The sequence below is a fragment of the Suricata suricatta genome, chromosome 1, assembly GCF_006229205.1.
Source record: "Suricata suricatta isolate VVHF042 chromosome 1, meerkat_22Aug2017_6uvM2_HiC, whole genome shotgun sequence".
In the NCBI taxonomy this organism is placed as follows: Eukaryota; Metazoa; Chordata; class Mammalia; order Carnivora; family Herpestidae; genus Suricata; species Suricata suricatta.
The window spans coordinates 98804572-98832206 of NC_043700.1; the positions used below are offsets into that span (position 1 = coordinate 98804572).

Here is a 27635-nt window from a genome sequence, read left to right on the forward strand (position 1 = left end):
TTTTGTTAGTACTGCAGCTTCTATACTAGCTTTTTCAATCAGCAGTCGTAAAATAGGGTCTGACATTGAGTTTATCTTTTTTCCTTCTTTTTCCGGTCCTGTTTCCTGAAGCATCTCCATCTCCTACAGTGCCTAAGTTGTCACTGAAATAAATGTGTTTCAAAATACAATGCGATATAGAGAAATAAGCACATTCTTTTTGGATATGAACTATATTACCTCTTAAAATTTGTATCTCCCCCCTTTTTTCCCATATGTACCAAATCTTCTTATTAATATCACATCCTGAGAAAGCAGAACTTTCTATTTGAGGTTAAAATCTAGCCCTTCCATCTAAGGAATTCTAATAGAGACACACCCTTTTCTTTATCTAATAACTCTCCAGCTTAAGCCAGGAAAATCTTGACACAGTTTTACTTACTTTTTTCTTAGTTCTGGAAAGTTTAACTTTTTCATGTATTATAATTTTCTGGACACTCTTTGGTATCTTCATGAAGTACTTTAATCAGTGAGTTCAGAATAGATTCCTATTGCTTGCTCTTTTGGCAAAGCTGGCACTCTTCCACCTTTCATAGAAAGCGAGCTGCCCTTCTTCCTACAGAATAGAGCATGTGGAGGTTGAAAGTATTTTTCATAAGAAAAGAATCATTCAAAGCAACACTTTCCTAAGCTTAATAAAAAGCAGTTGTGGCTGAGAAAGTGCAGTGATGTCATGCAAGTTTTATCTTGCATAAGCAGCAGAGTGAGGAAATTCCAGAATTAATAAGTCTGCTGGTACAGCTGTGCCCTGAGTTGGAAAGTTCAGGATGTTCTTTTCATACTCACGACTGGACATTTTGCTCCACATTAGCTTTTGTGAGAATAATTGGCTCCTTCCATTTCCCAAGCTGCTAAAATATTTATAAATGGGTCTATTTAGAAAAGGTAAAAGTTTAAATGGATTCAATAAATGGTCATTTTGACTCAAAATGATTGTTTATATTTGCCTTGATTCTGTAATAACCAGTATTTAGTTATTCTAAATTATCAAGCACTTTTGAATATTGAGTTAAGAAGTGGAAAATACTGACTTTGAGAAATGATTGAGAGTGGTGTTTTTAACGATAGCTTGTTATTGATGTAGCTCTAGTTATTATCTAGAGGACAACTGGCCAACTGATCATCAAGAAATTGGCTTATATAAAAGATGAGATATAATTTCATGATCTGGAAGTCTGTTGAGCAGTATAATGGAGACTGAGAGAGTTCCCTCTAAAGTTTTGAAAAGTAGAAAATGTTTTCATTTAAAGGAATGGCTTTGGCGTACTATCACATTAGATGACTTCTTTCAACCTTATGGTTTCTTAGTGTCCTGCGTTTATCTCCTCTTTCTTTCCTCCTTTTTTGCCTTTACGAGGTAGGGAAGAAACAGAAGATGACACAGATCAAAAGCAGACATGAGCAAATTTAATCAGAGTGCACTTTTGGTTTCTCAGATTTCAGAATTAAACATGCACCTTGGTTTCTTCATTTAGTTCACTTTCAACACAGTCTGAAAGCTCAGCTTCCTCTGATCATGAGTGCCTGAAGGACTTTGGAGAGAGACTCAGAAATTTTTCGATTTATAGATGTATTTGCCCCAATTGAGATGATGGAGATTTATTATTACTTTATCTAATGTAATAAAATAGTTTAAGGCTGAATTTTATTCTGAAAGAGAAGATGAGCAATGACTTTTTAGAGTGTGTATTTTAAGCCAGAGTTACCAAGTTCTTTCCCTTGTGAGTTAGAATTAAGCATATCACCCAAGTTCTCTAAGACTTAATTTTTCGATATAAAATTAAAATTACTTATAACACCTTCCTCAAAGGATAATTATGCAGATAAAATATTTCAAATATGTGTTAAGTAGTCTTTATAAACCCACGAGTATAGTGCCTGGCACTTAATAGTCCATCAATAAAAGTTATTTTTATTCTTTTACTTTTTCTTTTAATTTTCTTTCTCTTTTCTTGCATTTTTCATGTGTACAAATCTGTCTGGAAAAAAATGCCACGGTTTTCCTGCTGTTCTGAAAAGACCCTGTTTCTTCAGACTTTGGAATATTTAGCTGCTTTTCAGGTCAGTGGAAACCTAGTCAAAATTCCTTTTAAATCCTCGATTGTGTAGCAACCAGAGTGTGAATTCTTGGCATTTCTAAAGGTGTCAGACAGTTGAGCTAGAACTAAGAGATACTTCCAGGAAAAGAAGAAATACAACAGTGAAAAGAATTATTTCATCATTTTCTACCCAATCTTGAAAAAAATACCTAGGATTTTCCATTTTTAAATATGCCATTATGGTACTGGGGGGTGGGCACTGTTATTGCTGGGTCCCTTTTGGTGATTGGCAGAATGAGGACACTGAGCATAGGGTTTACTTATTTGGAGATAGCTGAAATCATGCAATAAAATTTCAATTTAATGAAAACTGCAACTTATTTCAAACCAATAAAAACTAAACCATTTCATCATAATGCATAATAGAATATGACTAATTTTTATTTTTTAAAACAAAAAATAGCACAGGGGGAGTCTCACTATTAGCTTATCATTGATGCCAACATTCTTATTTTAAAACAGGTAAACACCAAAATATAAATAAAACAGTTATATTTTAAGATATACATTTAAAGATATATTTTAAATTATGCAAATTCTCAGTATAGCTTCAGTATATATAAATACAATATTTCGATATTGCTACTTTCTAGGGATTGCATTTTTCCATAGCAATTAAAAATAATTTCTCTGCCTTCAAGTCTAGAGGATGATTAAAACAACTACCAATTACAACACTGCATACACAGATTCTTTTGTAAATATGTAATGTTGTTAGGGGGCATTTTTTTACTATGCACACTCCTTCCTAAACTTAGTCTGGTGCATAGTTTTCCGTGGATGAGACATTCCTTCTCTGGTATAAACATCTATTACAGAACTCTTAGCTAAACTAAAATGGGAACAATTAATTTTTCTTCTTACTAGCTCAATCTTATATACTTCCTCTATCATCTTTTTGAAAAAATTTTAATGCTTATTTATTTAAAAATTTCCCCAATGTTTATTTGTGGGTGTGTGAGAGAGAGAGAGAGAGAGAGAGAGAGAGAGAGAGAGAGCGCACACGAGCAGGGAAGGGGCAGAAAGAAAGGGAGACATAGAATCTGGAGCAGGCTCCAGGCTTTGAGTTGTCAGCACAGAGCCCAACGCAGGGCTCAAACTCGTGAACCACATGGTCATGACCTGAGCTGAAGTCAGATGTTAAACCAACTGAATCACCCAGGCACCCCTACCTCTATAATATTTTAAGACACATCTATGTGTTATTTTGAGCCATTCATATCAATATATTCACATATCTCATCATCAATATGTACTACATTGCTTTCAGAAACTTTTGTTCTTGTCCATTTCTTGTTTTTGTTCATGCTTTATAGTATATACTCCCTAGTACTTAAGGACTGAGTAGAATTTAAAGATTCAGGGGAAAAAAGTCACTAATTCTATTTTCTTCTTGTCTTATGTATATATGTATATATATGTGTGTGTGCGTATATGTATATGCATATATTTTATTTGTTATTACTCTTCTAAAAATGCATACATAAAGTTGAACCTAATCAGCACAGAGCACTGGGATTTATGAGTTTGAAGCTAGGTACTACTTGGCCATTAAGACTATAGTAGTTTACAGGGCGCCAGGGTGGCTCAGCTGGTTGAGCGTCTGACTTCGGCTCAGGTCATGATCTCTCTCACAATTTGAGCCCTGTATCAGGCTCTGTGCTGACAACTCAGAGCCTGGACCCTGCTTCAGATTCTGTGACTCCCTCTCCCTCTGTCCCTCCCCTATTCACACTCTGTCTCCCTCTCTCAAAATAAATAAAAGTTAAAAATTAAAAAAAAGACTATAGTAGTATGACGTCCATTGAATCATTGTCACTCCATCTCCTTGACTTAATACTAAATCAATGTAATAACCTGACTGAACTTTGGATAATGTCATCTATAATAATTACCTAGTGGTTCAAAGTTGGTCAAAAATTACAAAGCAATTTAGAAATTTAAAGAATGACTAATAAAAAGTCTTCATCCAGAAATGCTATTTTATCCTGGTCACCAGAAAGGAAGAACTCAACCCTTTCCTCCATAAAAAATGTTTGTACATCATCTTCCATAGCTTTCATCCTTTAAATAAAACTCCAAATGAGTCTAAATATCTTGCACTGCACTTTGGTTCTAGATTCGTTTGAAAACTTGTTCAGGAATAGCTGATATTAAAGGAAAGAAAGAGGGGCGCCTGGGTGGCTCAGTTGGTTAAGCGTTGGGCTTCGGCTCAGGTCATGATCTCACAGTTTGTGGGTTTGGGCCCTGCATCAGGCTCTGTGCTGACAGCTAGCTCAGATGGAGCCTGCTTCCAATTCTGTGTCTCCCTCTCTCTCTGACCCTTGCCTGATCACGCTGTCTCTGTCTGTCTCTCAAAAATAAGTAAAAAACATTAAAAAAAATAAAGGGAAAAAAGATGAAATGTTTTGTTGTCAGTTACTCTTCTGGACTTTCTCAGTGAAAAGGCTGGATTATTTAGACCAAGTGAAAACAACATTATGAATAAAGACAAGTGAGTTAAAAGTTTTTAAAACAAGTTTTCAAATTGTTTATTAGTGTTTGATCTGAGATTGAATTTAAATGCCATGAAAGGAAAATTGCTAAATTGCTAATAATTTATTGCTATCAATGAAGAGTCTAAGTGGCTTTGCCAGTAAGTAGAATAATAAAACAGCAACAGTTGTGGTTAGAGGTTTTTGTGGCATTTACAACTTTCTTTTCATAGGTCTTCTGTTTCTGGTACAGTGGTATCCTCTGTGGGTTCGGTTGTTATCACTATAGGAATATTCTCAGATATCCATCCTTTAGGAGTCCTATTAAAGGACCGTCTGCCAGAAAGAGGATTGGCAAAAGCCATGAACCTGGGATCTGTTAAAAGTAGTAGCTCAAAATCTGGAACCTTAAATTTAACCATTTTTGATGCTTTTTCAAAACCTCCAAATGGGGTAGCAACTCTGTGGGAAGTGAAAAGAAAAGGATATATTAATTAATTTTCAAATTCATTTGCCAAAAAAAAAAAAAAACCATTTAAATCATGATTTTATGGGCATGCTGTTATGTTATATTCTTAGTATGATTTTCAGGTTTTGATCTCTGAGGCAAACATTTTTATGTAAGGATTATGCCTTTATGATAAAACAGGTATTTGTTAATAAGCTGATGTAAATCCCTTTGGCTGTACTTTTAGTTGATGACTAAATAATCTATTCTCTACACCCTGAGCTTCCTGAAAACATTTCTTGCCTTTGTGAGTTTGTTAACATGTTTCCTCTGCTTAAGATATTTCCTCCTTGCTTTCTCTCCACCTGTGTATGTCTTGTGGCCTTTAAATTCCAACTTCCCTCCAATTATTCCGGCCCACACACCCTTCTTAGCCAAATGCCAATAGCATCCATTGCTTTATGTCAGTTATTTCGTGCTTATGATATGGTACTTTGTTTTGTTAGCTTTTTTTTTCAAAATATGATTTGGTTTGAGTTTGGGTTTTCATAATATGGTTTGGTATAATTTTGAATTATAAACTCTTTGAAGACAGCTAGTATGTCTTTTGTATCTTTCTACCTCTATCTAAAAACCATCAAAATTCTGTTTTTCTTTTGAATAAAGGCCAACTTCTTCTCTTGGCATTCAAGATCCCACATAAGATTCTAGCTCTGTTTCATTTAGCCATTAATTTAGTTATTCATTCAGTGCCAGGCACATTTCTAAGTGTTGGGGGTATAGCAGTGAACAAAGTAGTCAATGTCTGAGCTCTTCTATTCTAACAAAGGAGACAGACAATAAAAAAAAATAAACATACAGACAAAACATCCAATAGTAATGAGAGTTATGCAGAAAATTAAAGTAGTATGATTTAATAGGGCAAAAATGAATGACTAGATGGTCAGGGAAGACTTCTCTGAAGAGATGACATTAAACTGTCATCTGAGGGTGAGAAGTTAGCCATGGGAAGTACAGCTGAAGCACATCAGCATTTCAGGAAGAGGAGTAGTTAATGCAAAGAAGCTAAGGCAGACATAATGTAGACATGTTCAGGAAAAGAAAGAAGGCCTACATTGGTAGACAAGGAGGTAAGGTGGGAGAGAGAAGAGAGGACACAGAGGTGGATTGTCTGGCTTTGTCCAAGTAAGGAATATGAATTTTATCGTAAGTATGAAGGGAAACACTGCAAAATGTTAAACATGGAGTAGTGTGGCCTGATTACATTTTTGAAAAGTTTACTATGGCTGCTCTTGCTCTTCAAATAGATTATAAAAGGACAAAAGTGAAAGGAGAGAATATGTTGTGACAATTCAGTGAGACATGACCGTGGCTTAGATTTCAAGTGTTTTCCATGAAGATGGAAAGAAGTGGGTGGTTTCAGGATGTGCTGGGCAAACGGGATTTTCTGATAAAATGGATAAAAATTGTGGGAGAAATATAGAAATCAAGAATTGGTTTTATGTTTGGAGTTTTAGCAACTGGCTAGTGGAAGACAGAGAGGAACTGGTTTGGTGTGTGGGTGGAAAACAACGTTGACATCCCAATGGAAAAGTCAATCATGCTGGTTTGCCCTCTTCTCTTTCATGCACCCTTTGTTCCAGCCAAACTGAATGCACTGCTTGCTCGTCTCCTTATTCTCTCCTACCTTTACTCATACTCCTTTTCTCTGTTCTTTTCTCCGACACTTCTTACTATATTTCTAAATCTCCATTAGGTTATAACTGTAAGTTCTTTAAGTTTTTTTTAACATTTATTTATTTTTGAAAGAGAGAGAGAGAGATAGAGTCCAAGTGGGGGTACAGCAGAGAGAAAGGGAGACACAGAATCCCAAGCAGGTTCCAGGTTCTGAGCTGTCAGCACAGAGCCTTGGTGCACGGCTCAAACTCATAAACCATGAGATCATGACCTGAGCCCAAGTTAGATGCTTAACTGACTGAGCCACCCAGGTACCCCTATGACTATAAGTTCTAATTTGCACTTCCAAATTATCTAGTTCTTTATGTTCTAAGTATGTTATGTAAGTAACATATGTAGGTTTCTTCCAGAAGCTTTCTTTGATCTCCCACAGTCAAAAGTAGTTCTTTCTCCTCTAAGTTTCCATGGACTCTATCATCACCTCCCCTCTAACCCCACTTCCTATGTTCCATATGTCCAGGGATAGATCTGCTTCATTTTTTGCCAAACTCTACTCCAGGAGGACTGGAATTCCCTCTCATGTACTTTTGAAACTCATTACAATATACTTGTATAATGCACTGTACCTACAAGATCCCAATACGCATTTGGACAATGAAACTGGCAAGACTATACAGATTCTCCAATATTGTGGAGATTATTTTAAGGCCTGGAAAAGATCTGATTTTCTTTGTAGCTCAGTCACTCTGTGATCTTTCTTGAATATCTTAATTTCTCTGTGACAATAGTGAAAGGCCATGGAATATAGTTAGGTAAGGAGAAAGTGATTGATGGACTTTAAAAGATGGGATGGCTTTGACATGTGGGGCTGAAGTATTATTGAAGAAAAGAAGAAATGAAAAGTAAAGATACAATGTGATAGAGAATGGGTGCTTGAAATTGGGGTTTGAAAGAGACACAGGTATTGGTAATAACAAATTTAAGAAAGCCAAGAATGATGTGGGATTGAGAAAGTTATCCTTAAAATGAGACAAAGTCTTGAAACGACAGAGAGTTCAGTGGCTCATACATGGATATGGAAGCCACAAAGAGGTATGACAGGAATAGTACTTGGGAGGAAGACAGTGAGCCAGACACTAAAATTCTCAGTAAGGGGAATGTCTACAAAATGGATAGATGACCTCAACAATGGCTGAACAGATGATAAATGGTGTCACATGGTATAGAATCCCTGTCTTGTTTCCCAGAGTCCTCTGGGAGGAGTATGCTTTATTTTCTATTGCATCTATAGTCAAGACGACTGACCTTATGATATTTTCCCTAACTTACTGTGGGAGAGATGAATAATAACAGGTCACTGATTCATACAGTAACCTCAGCCTAAGGTAGTACTTAGCAATCATATCAGTATAGACTTTCATGTCCATAGTCTAAAACGGTTACTCTTGAGGTGTAAGAGATTGGTTTAGAAAAGAACTTGAAGAACCTGATTATCATTCAGGCCCTTTATGATTATTAAACTTCAGAAGGCATAGTGATATTGAAAGCTACTATTTATTTATTGAGTATATACCAGACACTTTTTAAAGTGCTTCCCAAACTCTCTTGGTAGGGGAGTCACACTGGGGTCTTGTTAAAATGCGTACACTAATCCAGTCAGTCTAGCGTGTATCCCGAGATTCCACCTTTCTAACCAGTTCCCAGGTAATGCCTTTGCTACCGGTCTGTGGGTCACATTTTGAGTGCAAAGACTTTACATGATTTTTTCATTAAATCCTCACAATCTTATAAATTCGTTCTACTTCTATCTATCCCTGTTCAATAAATAAAACTGAGACACAGTTAAGTTAAAGGATTTGCTCAGTGTTACCCACCTATTAAGTTGCAGAACCAGGATTTACACCCAGGCAGCCAGACTCATGGGAAGCCTGCTTTTCTAGTACTACGCTATACCCCCACCCCCCAACGAGATAATTCTTAAGGAATATTGGGCCTTCTGAGATCACTTTCTAAGTAGAGTTCTGTGTCTTGGAATGCTTTGGGCTTTTGTCTAAGTGATATCAAACCAGGTTGCTGTCGCATTCATGATGCAATTAGCTGATTCAATGTCCCACATTTTGTCATTTGATTTAGTGAATGAAGAATCTTTATGAGTCAGATTTAATTCAAACTTCTTATTCTTGTATGTCCAAGATGTCCAAGGCAATATTTTATCATTTTAGAAGCTGGATATTATATAGCAATAGTTTGTTCATTAGCTAATTCATTCATTTATTCATGCAACAAATGACTTATTATGTCTAAACACCCTGATATGTGCTAGAAGTTCAGAGATGGAAAGATTGCCATAGGCCTTACAGACAAGTAAAGAGTGAAACATGGGGGGAAAAATCTACACATCACATTGAATATGATAGTTATTCCAAGAGAAGCGTATCTATGCAGAGAAGCTTAGGGTAAGAAGCACCTTAGTCTGTCTGGTTGGTCAGTAACCACTTTTTAAGAAGCTTGGGGGGTAAGGACCAGCTACATAATTTGTAGCGCCCAAAGCAAAGAGAAACCTTGGGGATCCTCATTAAAAAAATTAATAATTTCAAAGCAAAGACAGCAAAGCACTGAAGCCCAAGCACAGCCCTTCAAAGTGTGGGTGCCCCAGGCAACCGCACAGGCTCACATCCGTTCCTGGGAGTTTAAGAATACGCGCATGCTCACTGAACTTAATGGGTAATCATTTCACAGTATATTCACATATCAAGTCATTATGTAGTACACCGAATACAATGTTATATGTCAATTATATCTCAGGAAAAAAAAAAAACCAATCAGCCCTGAGTTGGTGACTGTTTAATCAGGATGTTGGTTACATAGAGGTTCATTGTACTATCCTTTCTACTTTTGTTGCATAGTTCCCATTACTACATTGTTTGTTTGTTTAAAAAAAAGGAAAAGAATATATGGTTATCCATTGAATACAAGAGGTTGAAGTTGAACATTTCTAGAATTAGGCTGAATTTGGCTGAGTCTTAAAAAAATCATAATTTCAAATCTTAATGTCATAAATGAATTTCGCTCATTTATTTTTTTCTAAATCAAAGAATAAATGCTCTTCTGCCCCTGGAATCTAACATTTGAGTTTGATACTTAATGCATCACTTTTTACCTTTTTATTCAGGTTGGTTTTGTTTTTCCCTCCCAATTTGTAGGTCATTTTCTTCTATTATAAATGAAAACATTCCATTCTGCTCCACCACCCATCTCCTACCTCCTACCACTGATCCAGTGAAAGATTGTGGTTTGAAAAGCAGGGTTTTCTTTTCTTTGGCACCAGAGAGACTATATCCAGTTTGTTTTAATGTTTATTTCCCTCAGCATACAAAGTAAAAAAAGTCCATTACAGAGACTTTAGTCAAAGCGAGAGATTATTTGTAAGATTTTTAAAATGTCTGTAAACAGTGTCAAGTTTTAGTCAAAGGTAGTGAAGCAAAAATTTCCGCTTTAAAATTGGAAATGTTCTATTAAAAGATAACCGCACAACTCTATAATTCTCATAACATAAATTCTTCAAACATGGATCTGACCTAAAATAATTTTTACACTTTGTCATCTGTGTAGTGAATAAGTGTGTTTCACTCAGATTCACAGTTAATAGATGCTTTCTTGATTATTTTGATTGATGAGTAATGGGGTTGCATTTTTTAAAACTAATAGTGCTTGACATTAATATGCCCATAATAATTACTGATTATTCTATAAGGTAAAGAATTATGTAAAATGGTTGTATAGAAATTAAAATAAATATTCTACTAAATACACATGCATGTAATACATTTAAAGCCACCTCTATAATCATAGATATATACAGATGAGGAAACTACTATGAAGAGAGTTTAAGTGACAGACTCAAAGTCATACAGCTTTTTGAAGAAGACCTGGAAACCTCCTTGCTCCTAGTTTACCTTTCTTCACATGTTAAGAAGGTTTAACATAGTATTATTTGAATAAAGCATAATATTTAAATAAACTAAATATGAGTACAATGTTACATTAAACCATGGACCATTTTGAATATATGACTAGACTTTGAAACCTAATTATTTTTTTATTATTTTTTTAATTTTTTAAATGTTTTATTTATTTTTGAGACAGAGAGAGACAGAGCATGAGCAGGGAAGGTCAGAGAGAGAGGGAGACACAGAATCGGAAGCAGGCTCCAGGCTCTGAGCTGTCAGCACAGAACCCGATGCGGAGCTGGAGCCCACACGTGAGATCATGGCCTGAGCCGAAGTCAGAGGCTTAACCAACTGAGCCACCCAGGCGCCCCTGAAGCCTAATTCTTATCCAGTCAATCATTGCTGACTGAGGTTAGGCTGCATCTTACCCTTAGAGGCTTTACTAATAAAATCCAGGGATCACGCCCCACATTGGGCTCTGTGCTAAACATGGAGCCTGCTTAAGGTCCTCTATCTCTCTCTTTCTCTCTCTCCCTCTGGCCCTCCCCTGCTCATGCTCTCTCTCTCTCTCAAAAATAAATAAAACATTTAAAAAATTTAAAAAAATTTCTTTTTCTACCAGAGAATTCAGTTCCCCATACTGTGATATAGAAGCCTTTGTATTACATGCCAACAGAGTCACTCTGGACAGTTGCATTACCTGTTAAAGCTCCTGTAATCAGGCAGTTCTGCCTTTCCTTCAGGCTTGAAAAATTTAGGGTATAAAGCCTCTAAAAGCTCTGGATCATCGCTAATGGCCTGTTCCCAGGGGGACTGATAGTACTTAGGGACAGCGGTAGTGTTGAACTTTTCAGGAGGAATTTCCTTCAGTGGTCCAGAATATCCTTTGGAAAAATATAGCAAGAATAAATAAATACAGAGTCCTAGAAACACAGAACTCCACCTAACATTTTACCATGTTTAATTTTTCAAGCAGGGGTGAATTTATGAAGAATGCATCCTTTTTATGGTCTCTCAGAAAACAGTCTGAAACTGTTAAGACATTTTTAATCCCTTTACATTTGTGGAATTTTTAGAAGAAACTACTTTTGTCAATGTTTAACTATACCAAATTATACAGTTATTTATTTCTTGATTATCTTAGTATGTATTAATTCAACAAAACTATTCATTTAATTTAAAAAATTTTTCCCCCTTATATTAATTTATAGTAGCCACAATGAATGAATTAAGTTAAAAATATATATTGAGTGTCTACTGTGATCAAGGTGCTGGGGAAATAGTCCTGAAGACAAAATCTCCCTCTTCTGGAAGCTGATTCCTGGGAGGTAATACTTTAGTCTTGTCTGTCTTAAATTGCTGAGTGATCTTCAAACCGCTTAAGCTTCAGAAAGGTGAAGTCATTTGTTTTCACTGTCTTAGTCAGACCCTGCTCTTATTCCCGGAGGTGTCCATCCCGTGTTAACTTTGATCCTCAACATCTCTTACCTAACTTTTCTGTTTCCGGTCTCACTTCCTCCACTTCTCTAGGGAGCTGGGAATTTTTTGTAAGTGCCATTTAAGAACCACACGAGTTTCTGGCATAAACTTTAAACCATGTTCACATGCATCAAGTGACATTCTTCATGTATGCAAAGGCAGCTGTGTACTCTCCATTTACACTACCATTCTACCTCTTTGTGTCATTTGCATAATTCTCTTTTCCTGTCAAAACCCTGTCCTATTTGATCACTCTTACTTTTTTAAGTTTCTTTGATTATCTTCTCTAAAATGTTTTCTATTTTCTTCTGACAAATCATGCCTATCCTTTCTTTACATTAAAGAGTTTATCTCCTCCAAAAAAATCATGCTGATAACTCTATATCTAGGCAGTTTTTTGTTTGCAGTAATTTAATTTTCTTCTGATTGCCTCCAGTATCTCATGATAGTCTCTTCTAATAGTCTTCTTTTTCCCTTCTCACCACTTAAATACTCAAAGCTTTTTTTTTTTATATTATACATGCTGCCGAAAAAATTCCATTTATATTCATGGCTTTGTGGTCTACATATTGATGATTGCATTTTTTAAATCTCCAAGGCTTTCTGCTCAACCGCCCATTACATTTGTCCAAACGAGTATTCCCTGGCCATCCTTTATAACCTGTCTAGACCTATATGTGGCCATTTCTCCCTGGCCATCCTTTATAACCTGTCTAGACCTATATGTGGCCATTTCTAATACATCTAGCTTCTTCTTCTATATTGGTTATCTTAGTGAATGTTATCACTACCCTCAGATGCCCAAGACAGAAGCATTATGCTAAGCTTCCCCTCATTCCCACAACGTATCACTAAGTATTACTATCTGTGCTTCATAAGAATTTCTAAAATAGTTGCTCTTAAACTTTGTTGCTGAGTAACTTTGGGCACATATTTAAAATGTGGATAGTGGGTTCTTCCCTTCAGAGATTTGACTTCAGTAAGTCTCAGGTATGCCTTACAAGTCTTAAGCAAGGGATTTGCAAAAAGAACATTGGGAAACCTTCCTTGCTCTAGAAAATTCCTTCTATCTTCTTCATTTCTGTTACTATCGCCTTGGTTTAGGCCTTGACCACCTCTTGCTTGGGCTCTCACAATAGCCTTCATCCTAGTCCTTTAGATCCCAACCCCTTCCCGTGTCCCACACTGCTGCCTAACTGACCTTTCTGGTTTGTTTGATTGTTTTTGGTTATTTTGCCTAACTAACCTTTCTAACTGGAAAACATGGTCATGTCACTGACTTCTTTTCTCAGGGTGCTACAAACATAGATCCTCATGACAAAAATCTAAATTACTAATGACAAAAATCTAAATTAGCATGACACATGTGGCCCTAGCCCCATCCAGGCTCATGTCCTGCCATCGTCCTCTTCCTTTTATGCTCCAGAACATGGATCTACCTGAAGCTTGTTGTGTCCCGCTCTGCTTTCCTATTTGTTCCATTAGTTCCCTGTGCCTGGAATGCTCTTTCTAATTCTTGCCACCTGTAAATTCCCATTTTAAGCCTAAGCTTGAGGTTACCTTTTCTATTTAGCCTTTCCTCTTTCCCTCAGGAAAGCAGAGTTACTTTCCTGGCATTTTCCATGCATATTGTATACATATCTCTATTATCATAACTATCACCTGTTATGTCCTATTCCATTTCTAAAAGTGATCAAATGTCAGCCATCTAGAAACTGGAAATTTTAGAATTTTATATTTTTAATAATTCCTTGAAATCCCAATACCCCAATATAGTTATTTTATCTCTGTTTTTTCTCAGAATTTTTTCACCCATAAACATAATAATCAAATAACTATAATTCTAGTGTACATTCTAGTGTGTTTTATTCCTAACCAACTTTGTTCAGGATACTTTTGAAGTTTCTACATCATTTTTATAATAATTTTAAAGGTTTTATAATAACATAGTGTATTGAAGGATGACAAAGGGTAGACCCTTTTCATCTTTTTTTTAATATTCCAAGTTTCCCAATTTATTTTTATAGATAGAATTAACTAATAAATGTTTTCTGATGTGCTGAATTATTTACAGAAAAAAATGTGCATTGTTTAAGCTCCCAGATATATTACATTTCAGCAATGCTACATGATAACATTTCTTATTTGATTTTAAATTAATGTCTTTAACATAACATTTTAATTCAAACGAACTTAATTCCTGCAGTATTATGGCACTATAATTCTTTTATTGATTCATGTTTGATAAATGTTAGATTTTACATACATGGCATGTTAACCAATAACATTTTTTGCTAAATTAGGATAAGCCGAAGTTTGTTTCCTCAATTTGCTGTACTTTTCAACTTATCAACCAAGGAGTAAGGGTCCATTACTCTTGCTTTGGGACAAACTATCTGATAATCTCCAAACTGCTTCTTTTTCCTAGTCTATGTTACATAAACATTTCCTAATATTTAATAATTGGATATTTAGATTTAAAGAGCTATATGAGTTTATACTTTTAAACTTTCTCTTGATATTTATTTATATTTTATATTTATATGTATATTTCCTTTATTTATAAATAAATAAAATGCTCATATGATATTAAATTATGTAGGCAGCATCAAAGTGAGACAACAAATATAATGTGAATTTTTTCCTGACTCCCTATCCCTTGAGGGTAGAGATAAGTTTTTTTATTCCTTTCACAATTACATGGTTTATAATAGTGACCATATAATAAAAGTTCAGCTTAGTGCTGAGAGTACCGGATTGAACCAACATAAGCCTTTCTATATGTCTTCTCTTTACTGTTTAAAAACATAAACAAAAAACCACTCCAAACATTAGAAGGCAAGAAGTTTCCACATAGTGGTTGAAGCTAAAAGAATATGTATGTATTCTATTACGTTTTAAGGATATAAAGTTGACAGGGAAAGGAGTAACTTCAGCTAGTACAGTGGTACCCTGCTTATCTTTTGTTTCGCTTCCTGCAGTTTCAGTTGAAGGCAGTTGTCGAGGTCCTGCCCTGTCCCCAAGCGGGTGCTCCTCCTGATGCATGGTCAGAAGGTCAGTAGTTGCTAACACAGCGCCTGCTTCGCTCACCTCACTACGCTTCCCCATGCAGTCATTTTATCCTCTCACATCATCACGACAAGAAGGGAGAGTACAGTACAACAAGATATTTTGAAAAAGAGACAGAGACCACATTCACATAAGTTTTATTATAGTATATTGTTACATTTATTCTATTTTATTATTGTTAATCTCTTACTGTGCCTAATTTTATCATGTGTATGTATACAAAAAAAACATTGTATACGTAGAATTCGCTACTGTCCACAGTTTCAGGCACCCACTGGGGTGCTGGGCATATTCCTGTGGGTAAGAGGGACTACTACTTAATTCCCAGCACAATAGTAAAATGGACAGGGATGGAAGGAGCCAGAAGGTTGAACCCAGGTCTGTCTGATTCTAAAGCTTGTTTTTCTCCTGTCTGCTTAATGCTATATGTGCAGAATCTGTTGCCTGATTTTCTACCATGAGAAAGGCTACTGGAAAGCTATTTGAGGACTTTATTATGATGCTTTACTTCAGAATTCTATGCATTCTCATTGCGTATTTGGTCTCCTTCAGTGTTATTTTATTATATCTATCAATACTTTTTCTCATTGTGTTGTTCAATAACAATGTGTTAATAAATCTAAGGTCATCAACGACTGGCATTCAATGAACTTTTAGGTAATATTTAATATGATATGGTGACCTTACTTACATATTTTCAAAAATTACTGCTGTTGTTTGAGAAGAATTCTAGAATTACTTTTGCTAATTTGCTGTTTATAATAATATGACATAAGTATTACTAATTTCAAGATAAAATTATTTGAACTTTTTATAAATATATACATTACTCTTGAAGAAATACCTGAAGGTACCTGCTGTCAGTTATTTTGAAAAGGAATTATATAAATAGATAATTTTTGTGATAGACTTAATATTTCAAAATCTAACAGTATTTCTGAGTAACATATTCTGACTGGATATGGATTTGCTTTCTCTGTAGGAAGTTAAACAAGTATGCAATCTTAAAGAATTGCTCTAAGGGAGCATAGAATAACAAAAGCAATATCCACAAGGTCGCTTTACAGAAGGCATCTGTAAATTTGGTATCTCGATTTAATTCTTGATCAGTCAATATGCACTTATAGCTGTTCATAACCTCAGTTTCTTAATTTGTAAAATGATGATTGTAATAAGTATGTCAGAGTTGTTTTGAAACTAAAGAGGACAATATATATCATAGTACTTCATAAATTATAGTCCTGTCCAAATAGAATGTCAATATCATTACAAGTGATTCAATTTTTAATATAACAGATGATTGCTGACAAATACAATGAAACTTCTGAAAGAACATAGTAAATGTTTCTGAAGAGTAAACTCCTTAGATCTAAATCTTTATATTTATCTTGAACTTAGCCTCAAAGTAGATATATCATGACCAAAGCTGTGTCGTTTATGAGACTGAAGCACTACCTACTGTGCTAACGAGGCACCTTAAAGCTGTGTTGTAGAGATGCCATTTATTAAAACATTCAAATGACCTGAGTCATATATTTAAGTGCACACCAATTTAATTCTATTTATTATATTTATTTTTTGTAAGGGGATAGTTACCTGGTGCAATGTTTTCTGGATTTGGGGGACTTCGTGGGTCCGGAGTGTTGGGAGGAGTGAATGGGGCTTGTTGTGAGCCACCTTCCAAGTTGCTTTCATCCAGTTTCCCATTCTGCATGGCAATGTTGTGCTGTATTTGATCAAAAGTAAACTCTGCTGAAAACTCAAAAATATTAGACTCACAAATAGGAGATACCATATGTGCAAGACTCCATTTGTATATTTAAAACTTAAATACAGTGCCACTTTCTTGTTTCTTGGGGCTTCAATAATTTATATGTAATTGGTTAAGATATTGAATGATAAATTTTACTGATATTAACCTAGGATCCATTTTATAACAACATTTCAGTCAATAATAATTAATTGAGGGGTGCCTGGGTGGCTCAGTCGGTTAAGCGTCTGACTTTAGCTCAGGTCTTGATCTTGCAGTCCATGGGTTTGAGTCTGGCCTCAAGCTCTGTGCTAACAGCCCAGAGCCTGGAACCTGCTTCAGATTCTGTGTCTCCCTCTCTTTCACTTCTATTCCCTTCCTCTCTCTCTCTCTTTCTCAAAAATAAGCATTAAAAATAGTTTTAATAATTAATTGAGCTTTACTAAGTGCCAGGGACTGTGTCAATTATTTGTGTACTATTTGTATCAATTATTTAGTGTACTATTCACAAAGTCCCTATAAGGTGCATCTTCATTTTAAAGTCTTTACTAATTTAATATTATAGAGCATACTGGCCAAATATTTGGTTTAGTCACTGGTACATTACTATTTTGTTTATAGTGAGGTTTAATTATATTCTTTAATTTGTCTTTTTTCAAAATTTAATCTGAAATTTGAACACTAGTTGTGTATTAAAAAAATACTCGGAGCTTCATAGATTATAAAAGGAAGAACCTGGGATTTCTGCCAAGTAAAATGCTTAAAAGAAATGCTCACTTTTTAAGTTTTAAGTGAATTTGTTTTACTATTATAATTTAGGATGTATTCTATGGTCATAATATAGCACCTTTAAAGACAGTTAATTTGCATCTTAACAGAGAAAAAGACATTGTAATAGGTGATGTCTTCAGAGGCATTATCTCTATAATAAAGCATTGTTTTAATTTTATATGAGAAACATGTGTGTTTTAAAAAGAAGCCAATCAAAGAAGCACATAGTCATCTTTTTTAACTTTAGAAAGAAAAATTTAGTGAAGAGCATTGCAAATAAAAGCCAATTTTGCTTTGCTCTGTATAACAGAAACAAAAAGCATTTTTAAATGCTTTTTCACTTTTACATTTATTTATAGGATGATCTGGTGAAAAATAATTTTACATTTTAGTACTCAATAAATTTTATCTTCATTTCCCCACCCACAGCCACTCGCCAGGTACCTTTTACATTCACCTTATTCTCTACACACCATGGGTAAAACTGCTGCGGAAATGAATAGGGCACGTATTGGCAATGGTGAGCTGGCTGGTGGAAAGGTGCAAAGACATGAGAGATGATGTTTGTTAGGTGAGCACAGTGTCTCGATTACTGGGCAGAAGAATTTGCATTTTATTCCATGGGTAATAAGGAACAATTTCTAAAAAATAGTATAATGCTGTACTTAGGAACATTAGGATTCAGCTTTTTTAATATAGCTATTATCTTAAGTGTTACACTTAATTGACTAGATTGGTATCTTTTCTCACTTCCAAATCTACACCACCTCTCAAAACTTTAATTATAAATAAAAAGCCAATTGAGATAAATATAGGAATATCATGAATTTAGAATTATTTTTCTAAATTCCTGAAACTGTCCATGAAATACATTTCGCCTAAACTTGCAAATCATTCTACCTACGGTAATTTAAGAATCATAATACTGACACTCTTTGGAGACTTCTTCCTGGGGATTATTGAACAGGAAAATCAGAATCAACTGTGTCTAGCTAGTCATTTATTATCAGGAGACATCTAGTACCTCTATTGTCCTTGTTAAATATACAAACAAAGCCTAATAATAGTTGAGTAGCAACTTACTTCAGTTATGATATAAGCCTTAAATTACAGAGTTTCATCCTGTGTGATTTTCTTTGGGAGAAGTTGAAAAGATAAATGAAAATCTGTTTCTTTTTATTTCAGTTAAGTTGACCCTAAACAAAATAAAACTAGAGCAGCGTCTTACGGGTCATAAACATAGAAAGTATAAACACATGGATAATGTCTATCACATGATTTTTGTTGAAATATCAGTAGAAATAAAAGGTATTTTTTTAAAAAAACTTGTTTTATAATTTTCGCCAAAATGTAGTATAGCTATTTTTTTGTGCCAAATAAATATATGTTAAGAATCTCAGTATATTTAGTTTGGTCTTATTTCAGAATTACTTTTTAGTGTATACTTCCCCTTTCCCAGTATCATTTAAGATTTCTAAGGATTTTTAAAAGTCATAGTTACCAAAAACATATGTAGTCTTTACCATAAAATAGGAATTATTTTCCTCAGTATTATCTTATAATGATTTATAGAAGATAATTTTAGTTATCATGAATCATTCTTCTATTTTATTTTTCCTTAAATGCTCATTTTCTTCATCCATTTCAGTTTTTGCCTATTGGTATAAGAATTTGATCAATTCATGAACTAAGGCTTCAAAATTGGCTTGTGTAGCAAGGAGTATATCTTCATTTCTTTTCAAGAAAGCACATTTCCTGTTGTTATTTATGTCATAAGATTTGTGAGGCTTTATTCTGGCAGTTTTGTTAGTAGAGTAAGCTCATAGTTATCTTTATCTTTTTAACTTTTAAAATAGTGCTTAGTATTTAGACAAATAGCATTAAATTACCAGGGAGTTGGTTTTATACTGTCATCTAATGATGTCCTACAGATTATAATAAAATAAGAAATTTATATAGCCTTAAATAATTATTTTGACAATATTTATAGATTGAAGGAACCAGTAAAAGTGAAAGCTCATTTCAGCAAATGGAGACAATCAATTAGGAAAATGTGGTATAAATCATGTAAAGATGATTCAAGAAGTAGATTATAAGTAATCATTGTTTTCTATCTTTCAATGTTACTTTGTTTCTCTTTCACTACACAAAGGCTGTATTTATTTATCTATGAGTTTCCAGCATAATATCTAGAACACAGTAGATGTTCATTAAATATTTGTCAAAAGCATAAATGAATGGGAATAGACCTGCGCCTAATATTGTTTTTAAAATTCCCATCATATTCACAAGGCTTGCTCCAAGTTGCAATCTAGTGCCTTGATTAAGCCAAGTATTATATAATGTGGCTTACCCTCTTCATCAATGATTTATCATGTGGATCATCTTTAGAATTAAACACAGATCATTAAAGAAGGTGCTTTAGAGAACATTTGAATCTATTCCCTTATTTTCTAAATGAGAAAAGAGGTCCGATAAAGCATACAAACTTCTAAATGGACTCAAAATTACATGGCTGTGGGACAGCCAAGACGGACCCCTGGTCTTCTGGTTTCCAGCCCAGTTTCCTTTAATTACATGATAATAAGCGTCTGTGCCAAGATTTATAGAATTTTGAGAGCTGGATTTCAACCTTATTTATTATAGTGTTGCTTAAGACAAATTAATATACTTCATTGAACTACTTTCCTCATTTCTTTTTTTTTTTTTCACGCATGCAAAAGCAAAGGGCTTTATTACGAATTTAGGCCCAGCCAGCCTAAACTCAGGCTCACAGACTTCACCGGCGTGGTGGATCCAAGCTGAGAGCCTACTTTCCTCATTTCTACAAGAGAGTAGATTTTATCAGACTTCAGAGAAGATTATGTAATTCAATGACATACTAGTTCATTGCATACATTATTGTTGTTTATTGCTCTAAGTTACTTATCGGTATGTAATTGTTTATTTCAATATGCTTGTTTTGGACTATTTTATTTACATAGTGTTCAACCTTTTAGGAATACTGAAAACCTATCAAGGCATATTACCTTTTATGTACAATCAGAACATTTGGCCACAGGCTGTTGTCAGTAATTTGAGATACTAGTAATAAGAGAATATATTGTGTTCATAAAGACATTTAAAAACCCTCACTGTGCCTTCCTCTAGAATTGTAGTTAAGGCGTGGACTTAGAGATGTAAGTATAAGTTATGGAAACTGGATTTATTCATTTATTAAGATGTCTAGACTTATTGGTGACTTTTCAAAGAATTTCCTTAAGCCACCTCATTTTATACTCTTTAAAGCTTCTCCTCTGTTGTCATTATTGAAAGAATATGATTATATAATTAGACACCATCAGCTGGAATAGGGATTATTTTAGGCTCACACTATATTAGCCACAGACATTTTTTGATGCAGATACTGGACATAATTATAGGGTGACATAACACTATATTTATCCATGACTTCAAGTGAAAAATCATCCTTCACAAATGTAAATATTATAGTTCAGTATGATTTGATGTCTAACTGAATTCATAGATATAACTAGACTAATCCATGAATGTTAAAGAATGGTCACTAATGTGAATAAGAAATTATTTAAGATGTCCCCTCACGTTTATTGTTAACCATGGAAATAGACATTTCAGGAGTGAATAAAATTTTAGTGTTTGTGGGTGTGGATGTTCGTTCTGTAATGTATTTTAGTATTTATGATAAAAGATCTCAGTGAAACCAGTCTATTTGTTGTAAAGAAGTGAAATGTCCATTTAAAACAACTTATTAGTGGGGGCAGATGGCAAATGTTTGGGTTGAAACTCAAGAGTACAGACTTCCCCTACTTACAGGAAGAAACCCCTACTTACAGGAAATAAACCATATTTATTGAAGTTTCCACCACTTCTTCAAATTTAGAACCAGTGCTTTATTTCTTTTTGATTCTTTATGACTGGTATTTTATTTTTAAGGCTACTTTCCCCAAACTAGCTGTTTTCCTATATGAACTTCTTTTTCTATAATCTCTCCACAGAAAATAAAGTATCCTAAGGACATTTAAAAATATATAATATAATAAATATATAAATAATATAATCGTAACATAATACATAAAACATAATTTAATTAATTGGTTAACTTTCAGCTGAGGAATCAGACTTCCCTAAACAATGTGGAATAAAAGGCTTGAGAGAGAGGAGCTCAACTATGTCTGTAGTTCTCAGGCACGTTTCAGTGCCAGGATGTATTCAGCCAATAAAATGCTTATGCTTACCCTGTGGAGTGCACTGTGCTTCGGAAGTATTTCCATCCCAAGCATTTAACTGATGGTGATAAGGCCATGGAAACTTTTAGTTCCACCAACCTCCACTCCCTCTCCCTCCTCTTAGGGAGCAGACCAGTTTTTCAGCGCCAAATTTACAGGTTTGCAGTGCCCCTACTGAACTAAAAAGATACTCATAACATATACAATGCTTCTTTTGTTTATTCGCCTCAACTATTCATTATCATAAAAAAAATCTACCAGCATCAATGGGAAAATATGTCAAATAAATACGTAGAACACTTGTTTGGAAATCTAGTGATACATATACACTTAGAAGTGTTGCCCACTTATTTAGATACCACATGATCAAGTTATACTTACATTTATTTGTGCTTTAGATTCATACTGGAAATTTTCAAATGTGTATTTATCAGATCTTCTTTGTCGCATCTTAAATAGCCTGGCACCACGGTTACTGAGGTGGGATAATTCTTCCAACATGATGTCTCTGGGGATGCTGACTTTTTTGCCCAGGTGCATGCCATCTATGTCTGTAAAACAACATTCATGTGTATGAAAACTACAAGGGGAGCATTTTTTAAGTGCTTTGCTAAATTGCATAATTTATTGCCTGCTCTATAGTGGCTAAGATTGAGGCTCTTTATTCAAATTGCTTCAGGTTGAATCCTGGCTCCCTTATTTTCTACCTGTCTGATTATAGATATGTTACTTATTTCTCTAAGCCTCGGTCTCCTCATCTCTAAAGTAGGGCTAATGATTATAATACCTACTGAATAGAGTTGAGAGGATTAACAAATGCTTCATATAAATCATTTAACAATGGTAACTGGCACATAGCAATAGTGAATTAAAGTTAGCTAATAACACTATTAGAATTTATTGTTTCCAAATTTAATGAGTTTTCAAACAGCACTGTTTATGGCTATTTTAATAAGTTCTGTTTGGCACTCCCCATTTTTATGTGTTGGTTCGAGCTATCCCTATCACTGGAACGCCTACCCTTCCACTCATGCCACCCATTTCCCCATCACTGTCAAAATACCATTCATTCTGCAGCCCCCTACCAAGGAATCTAGTATAAAGTAGGCAGGTGATAAGTACTGAATAAAGAATCCTTCTCAGCCCAGATTAAATGCTATTGATATGAATTCCTTCGCTGAAATCTGTATTCATAATTATTCATACTTTGTCTGTATTCCATGCTTTTTCTGTATTCCCATAGCACTGAATCACAATTGCTTAATTCCATTTACTGATTTAATGATTTGTATTTTTTTTTGTTTTAGTCTTTGTGTTTTCCATGCTTTAAATATAGGAAATGTCCAGTAAATGCCTGTTGTTTTTTATTTATAGTACTGGATTTTTTTTTAATTCAAAAGAAATAAAGCTTTTCTTTCTACTTTCTCCTTTAATTGAGACTATATTTCTGTGTAATGCACAGAGTACTCCTGCCCACTGTACACTGTTAGTAAATGCATAGGAAGAAAAATTGGGCCATTAGTAAAATCAATAATTAATTATTCTGATTGATTGGGAAAAAATTCCTTGAAAATGGGACAAATTAACCTTAGTAATTAAGCTTTGGGAGGTTTTAGGGATGAAACAACAGAATTATTTAAATTTTCTCCTTATTTTGCTTTGGAAAAAAAATCAGTTGGTTTACATATTGATGTTACATGAAGAAGAGCTCCACTAATCATAAAACTAGTAATATCATGACTTCTGCTTCTGGGAAGATAGGCTAGATATACTTTCCCTATACCTAAAACAACTAAAAACATTCCCTATACTAAAACATTCCCTATACTAAAACATTCCCTATACTAAAACTAAAACTAAACTAAAAACTAAACTAAAAACTAAAACTAAAACTAAAAACTAAAACTAAAACTAAAAACATTCCCTATACTAAAAACAACTAAAATCCTGAACATTATGTATAAAATAAACATGAGATGATTGAAAGATGGAGAGTAGAAGGCAACTAGTTAGGGACCTCATGACTCAAAGAACAACATGATGGTAAATCTGTGGGTCTTATTTTCAGTACAAAATCCCAGACTTGTAGCTAAGATGCTAGCAAGCCAGAAACACCAACAAGTTCAGACAAAAAAAAAAACAAAACAAAACAAACCCTAATAAAAGACTGTTATCCCTAGCCAAAAGACCAGGAAAGGAGCAGCCTAAAAAGAAGAGAACTTTTAGATGATGCCATTCCACTTCAGCAAAATACCAGAGAAAAAACTTTGGCCCTACTCGTATCAACAAAGGCCAAGTGGGGAGCCCAAAATTTTACTCTTGTAAGGATGTAACAAGATGTCCCAATACTCCCACTGAGGTGGTGTCAGAGAAGCCAGGGAAGAAGTGGAACTTTCATTGCTTTCAGTCAGTAACAACCCTCTTTCCCTGCAATGTTAGTGGAGACCATTTGGGATTTCAGACAAGATCAGGTGCGTTCAGTGTGGTATGGCCGTAGACCATGTGGGGATTTCAAACAACCACTTCCAGCTAGCAGTAAATAAGAGGTCTTCCCCTCATGTTTCAGACCAACTGGGAAACCTGTATTTCTACCTCCTCCTGACAGTGATTAGGTGGCATTCTCCTCCCCCTGCTGAAGTAGTGTCAGGCTAAGATAAATTGAAAAGAAGGCTTAAATAAGAGCAAGGGTCTTTGAACATAAAATGAAATTTCTAAACTCAAATAAAAAAATCTCTTATCATACAAATAACTGGGAAGATCTCAAACCAAATGAAAAAATACAGATGCTACCATGAAATGACTAAGATATTAAGATTACACAACAAATATTTAAAGCAAACATGATAAAAAAAATGCTTCAAAGAGCAATTAAAAAGCTCCTAGAAACAAATGAAAAAATAGAAAGATTCAGCAAAGAAATAAAAAGTCATGGCAGCAAAATAAAAGATTTCAAAAAATCAAATGGAAACTTTAGAACTGAAAATATAATAAAGTAAAATTTCAGTGGATGGAGTCACTAGTAGAATAGAGAAGAGAAAGGGGGAAAAGGAGTGAATGGGAGAAAGATGAACAAAAATCACTTAATAAGAACCACAGATAAAAAAAATAGTCTGAAAGAAAAAGAAGAAAACCTTAGATATTATTAGGACTAAAACAAAAGATATAGCACTTGTACCATTGAAGTCCCAGGAGAGAAGGAAGTAGGGCTGGAAAAGTACTCAGAGAAATAATGATTAAAAACTCCCCCAATTAGGCAAGAGACATAAATCTACAGGTTCAAGAAGCTAAGAGTGTTCTATAAACAAGAAATTTATAGAACTTCATGACATTATATAAAATTCTAAAAATTAAAGATGAAAAACCTTGAAAGCAGCCAGAGAAAAATGACAACTTACTTATAGGGAGGGAAAAAATGAGAATGACAATAAATTTCTCACCAGAAACCATTAAAATCAGGAGCAAGTGGCACAAAGGTACTGAAAAAAAATTGACAACCCAAAGCTGATACCCAGCGAAAATATCCTTTAGAAATTAAGGAAAAATTGAGACATCTTCGGAAGAAGGGAAAGAAGGAAAATTTGTTTCCTGGAGTCTTATCCTAAAATAATGGTTCAGGAAGCTATAACAAAATACCAAGACTAGTGGTTTCAAACAAAAGAAATTTATTTCTCACAATTCTGGAGGCTGGAAATCTGAGATCTAGGTGCTAGCATGGTTGGCTCTGGTGAAAGCCCCCTTCTGGGTGGCAGACTGTTGATTTATTGCTGTGTTCTCTCAGGGTAGAAGGGACAAAGTAGCTCTCTTGGACCTTTTTTAGAAGGGCCTTAATCTCATTCACAAGGACTCCACTGTCATAACCTAACCACTTCCAAAGACACCATCACTTAATACCATAACAGGGGCATTAGGATTTTAGTATATGAATTTGTGAGGGATATAAACATTGAGAGCATTATAAGTAGCTCAGAAAAGTTCTTTAAACAGAAGGGAAACAATGAAAAAAGTACAGTAAGCAAAGAAAGAGTATAGTAAGCAAACATAAGAATAAAAATACAATAAGCTTCCCTTCTCCTCTTGAGTTTTCCAAATTATGTTAGATGTTAGAAGCAAAAACTTTAACACTCTCTGATATAATTATAAATCTATATAGAAGAAAAAGTTAAGACAATTATAAACAGAGGCAGATAAAGGGACAAAAAGGTAGGTGAGTTTTCTATAGTTCACTTGAACTGATAAAGTAACAGTATCAGTAGATTTTGATAAATGATGTATATGTAATGTAATTCTTAGTGCAACTACTAAAAACAGCTATTACAGACAGACTTGAAATCACTATAAATAGAAATGGAAATCTTAAAAAATGTTTAAGTATTCCATAGTATTCCATAGAAAAATAGGGAAAAGAAAACAAGTGAAAAACAGAGGCAACAAAAAATAAAATGATAGAGGTAAACTTTAACACATCAATAATCATATAAATATAAATGCTCTAAATATACCATTTAAGGACAAAGACTAGCAGAATGGATTAAGAAATATGACCCAAGTATATCATGTCTACAAGAAAGTCACTTCAAATAAGTGACTTGAAAAGTATAGGCAAGTTGAAAGTAACAGGATGGAAAAAGATATATCAAATATTAATAAACAGATATAAGGAGTGGTCATACTAATATCAAATAAAGTGAAATTCAGAGCAAAGACAATTACCAGAGACAGAGAAGACATTACATAATGATTAAAGTATCAATCCACCAAGAAGACCTAGAAACTCCAGTTGTGTATACACCAAACAACAACAACAACAACAACAACAACAACAAAAAGAACTGAAAGGAGAAATAAACAAAACCACAATTATTATTGGAGACTTCAACATCTGTCTCTCAACAGAAGCAAGAACAATGGACAGAAAAATCAGCAAAGATATAAAATAACTCAATAATACCATTAATCATGAAGGTCTAATTGACATTCATAGAATAGTCTATTGAACAACAGAATGCATGTTCTTTTCAAGAGCCCAGGGAACATATACAAACGTAGACAATATCCTGGGCCATAAAACAAACCTCAACAAGCTTAAAAAAGTAAAGTTGTACAGAGCATGATCTCTGATTACAATGGAATCACACTAGAAATAAGTTACATAAAGATAATAGGAAAATTTCCACACATTTGGAAACTGAACAACATACTTTAAAATAATCCACATGTCAAAGAGGAAGTTTCAAGGGAAATAAAAAATTCAGAGATCTGAATGAAAATAAGAATAGATTATGTCAAAACTTATGGGACACAGGTAATGAGGTGGGAGAGGGACATTTATAGGACTAAATGCATATATACATTACAAAAAAGTCTGAAATGAATAACCTAAGCTTCCACTTCAAAAACCTAGAAAAAAAGAGAAAAATAAACCCAAAGCAAACAGAAGGAAGGAAATAAAAGATAGCAGCGGAGGTTAAAACCCAGTTAAGAATGGAGATGGAATGTTTTTCCACTTCTTGGTGTCTTCTTCAATTTCTTTCATAAGTTTTCTATAGTTTTCATCATATAGGTCTTTAACATCCTTGGTTAGGTTTACTCCTAGGTATTTTATGGTTTTTCATGCAATTGTGAATGGGATCAG

At 34.4% G+C, this 27635-nt stretch overlaps 1 protein-coding gene across 1 annotated transcript in view; it reads right to left on the bottom strand.

Annotated features, from left to right (window-relative positions):
• Window positions 1–4637: 4637 nt before the first annotated feature.
• Window positions 4638–27635, bottom strand: part of MYOZ2 (myozenin 2) — a 37775-nt gene continuing 14777 nt past the window's right edge. Inside the window, exons 3-6 of the mRNA XM_029941544.1 lie at window positions 22385–22554; window positions 16832–16961; window positions 11388–11571; window positions 4638–5074 (exon numbers count right to left, since the gene is read on the bottom strand). Of these exons, the coding sequence (XP_029797404.1) occupies window positions 4840–5074; window positions 11388–11571; window positions 16832–16961; window positions 22385–22554 (719 nt within the window). The 3' untranslated portion in view covers window positions 4638–4839. The remainder of the gene's footprint in view (window positions 5075–11387; window positions 11572–16831; window positions 16962–22384; window positions 22555–27635) is intronic.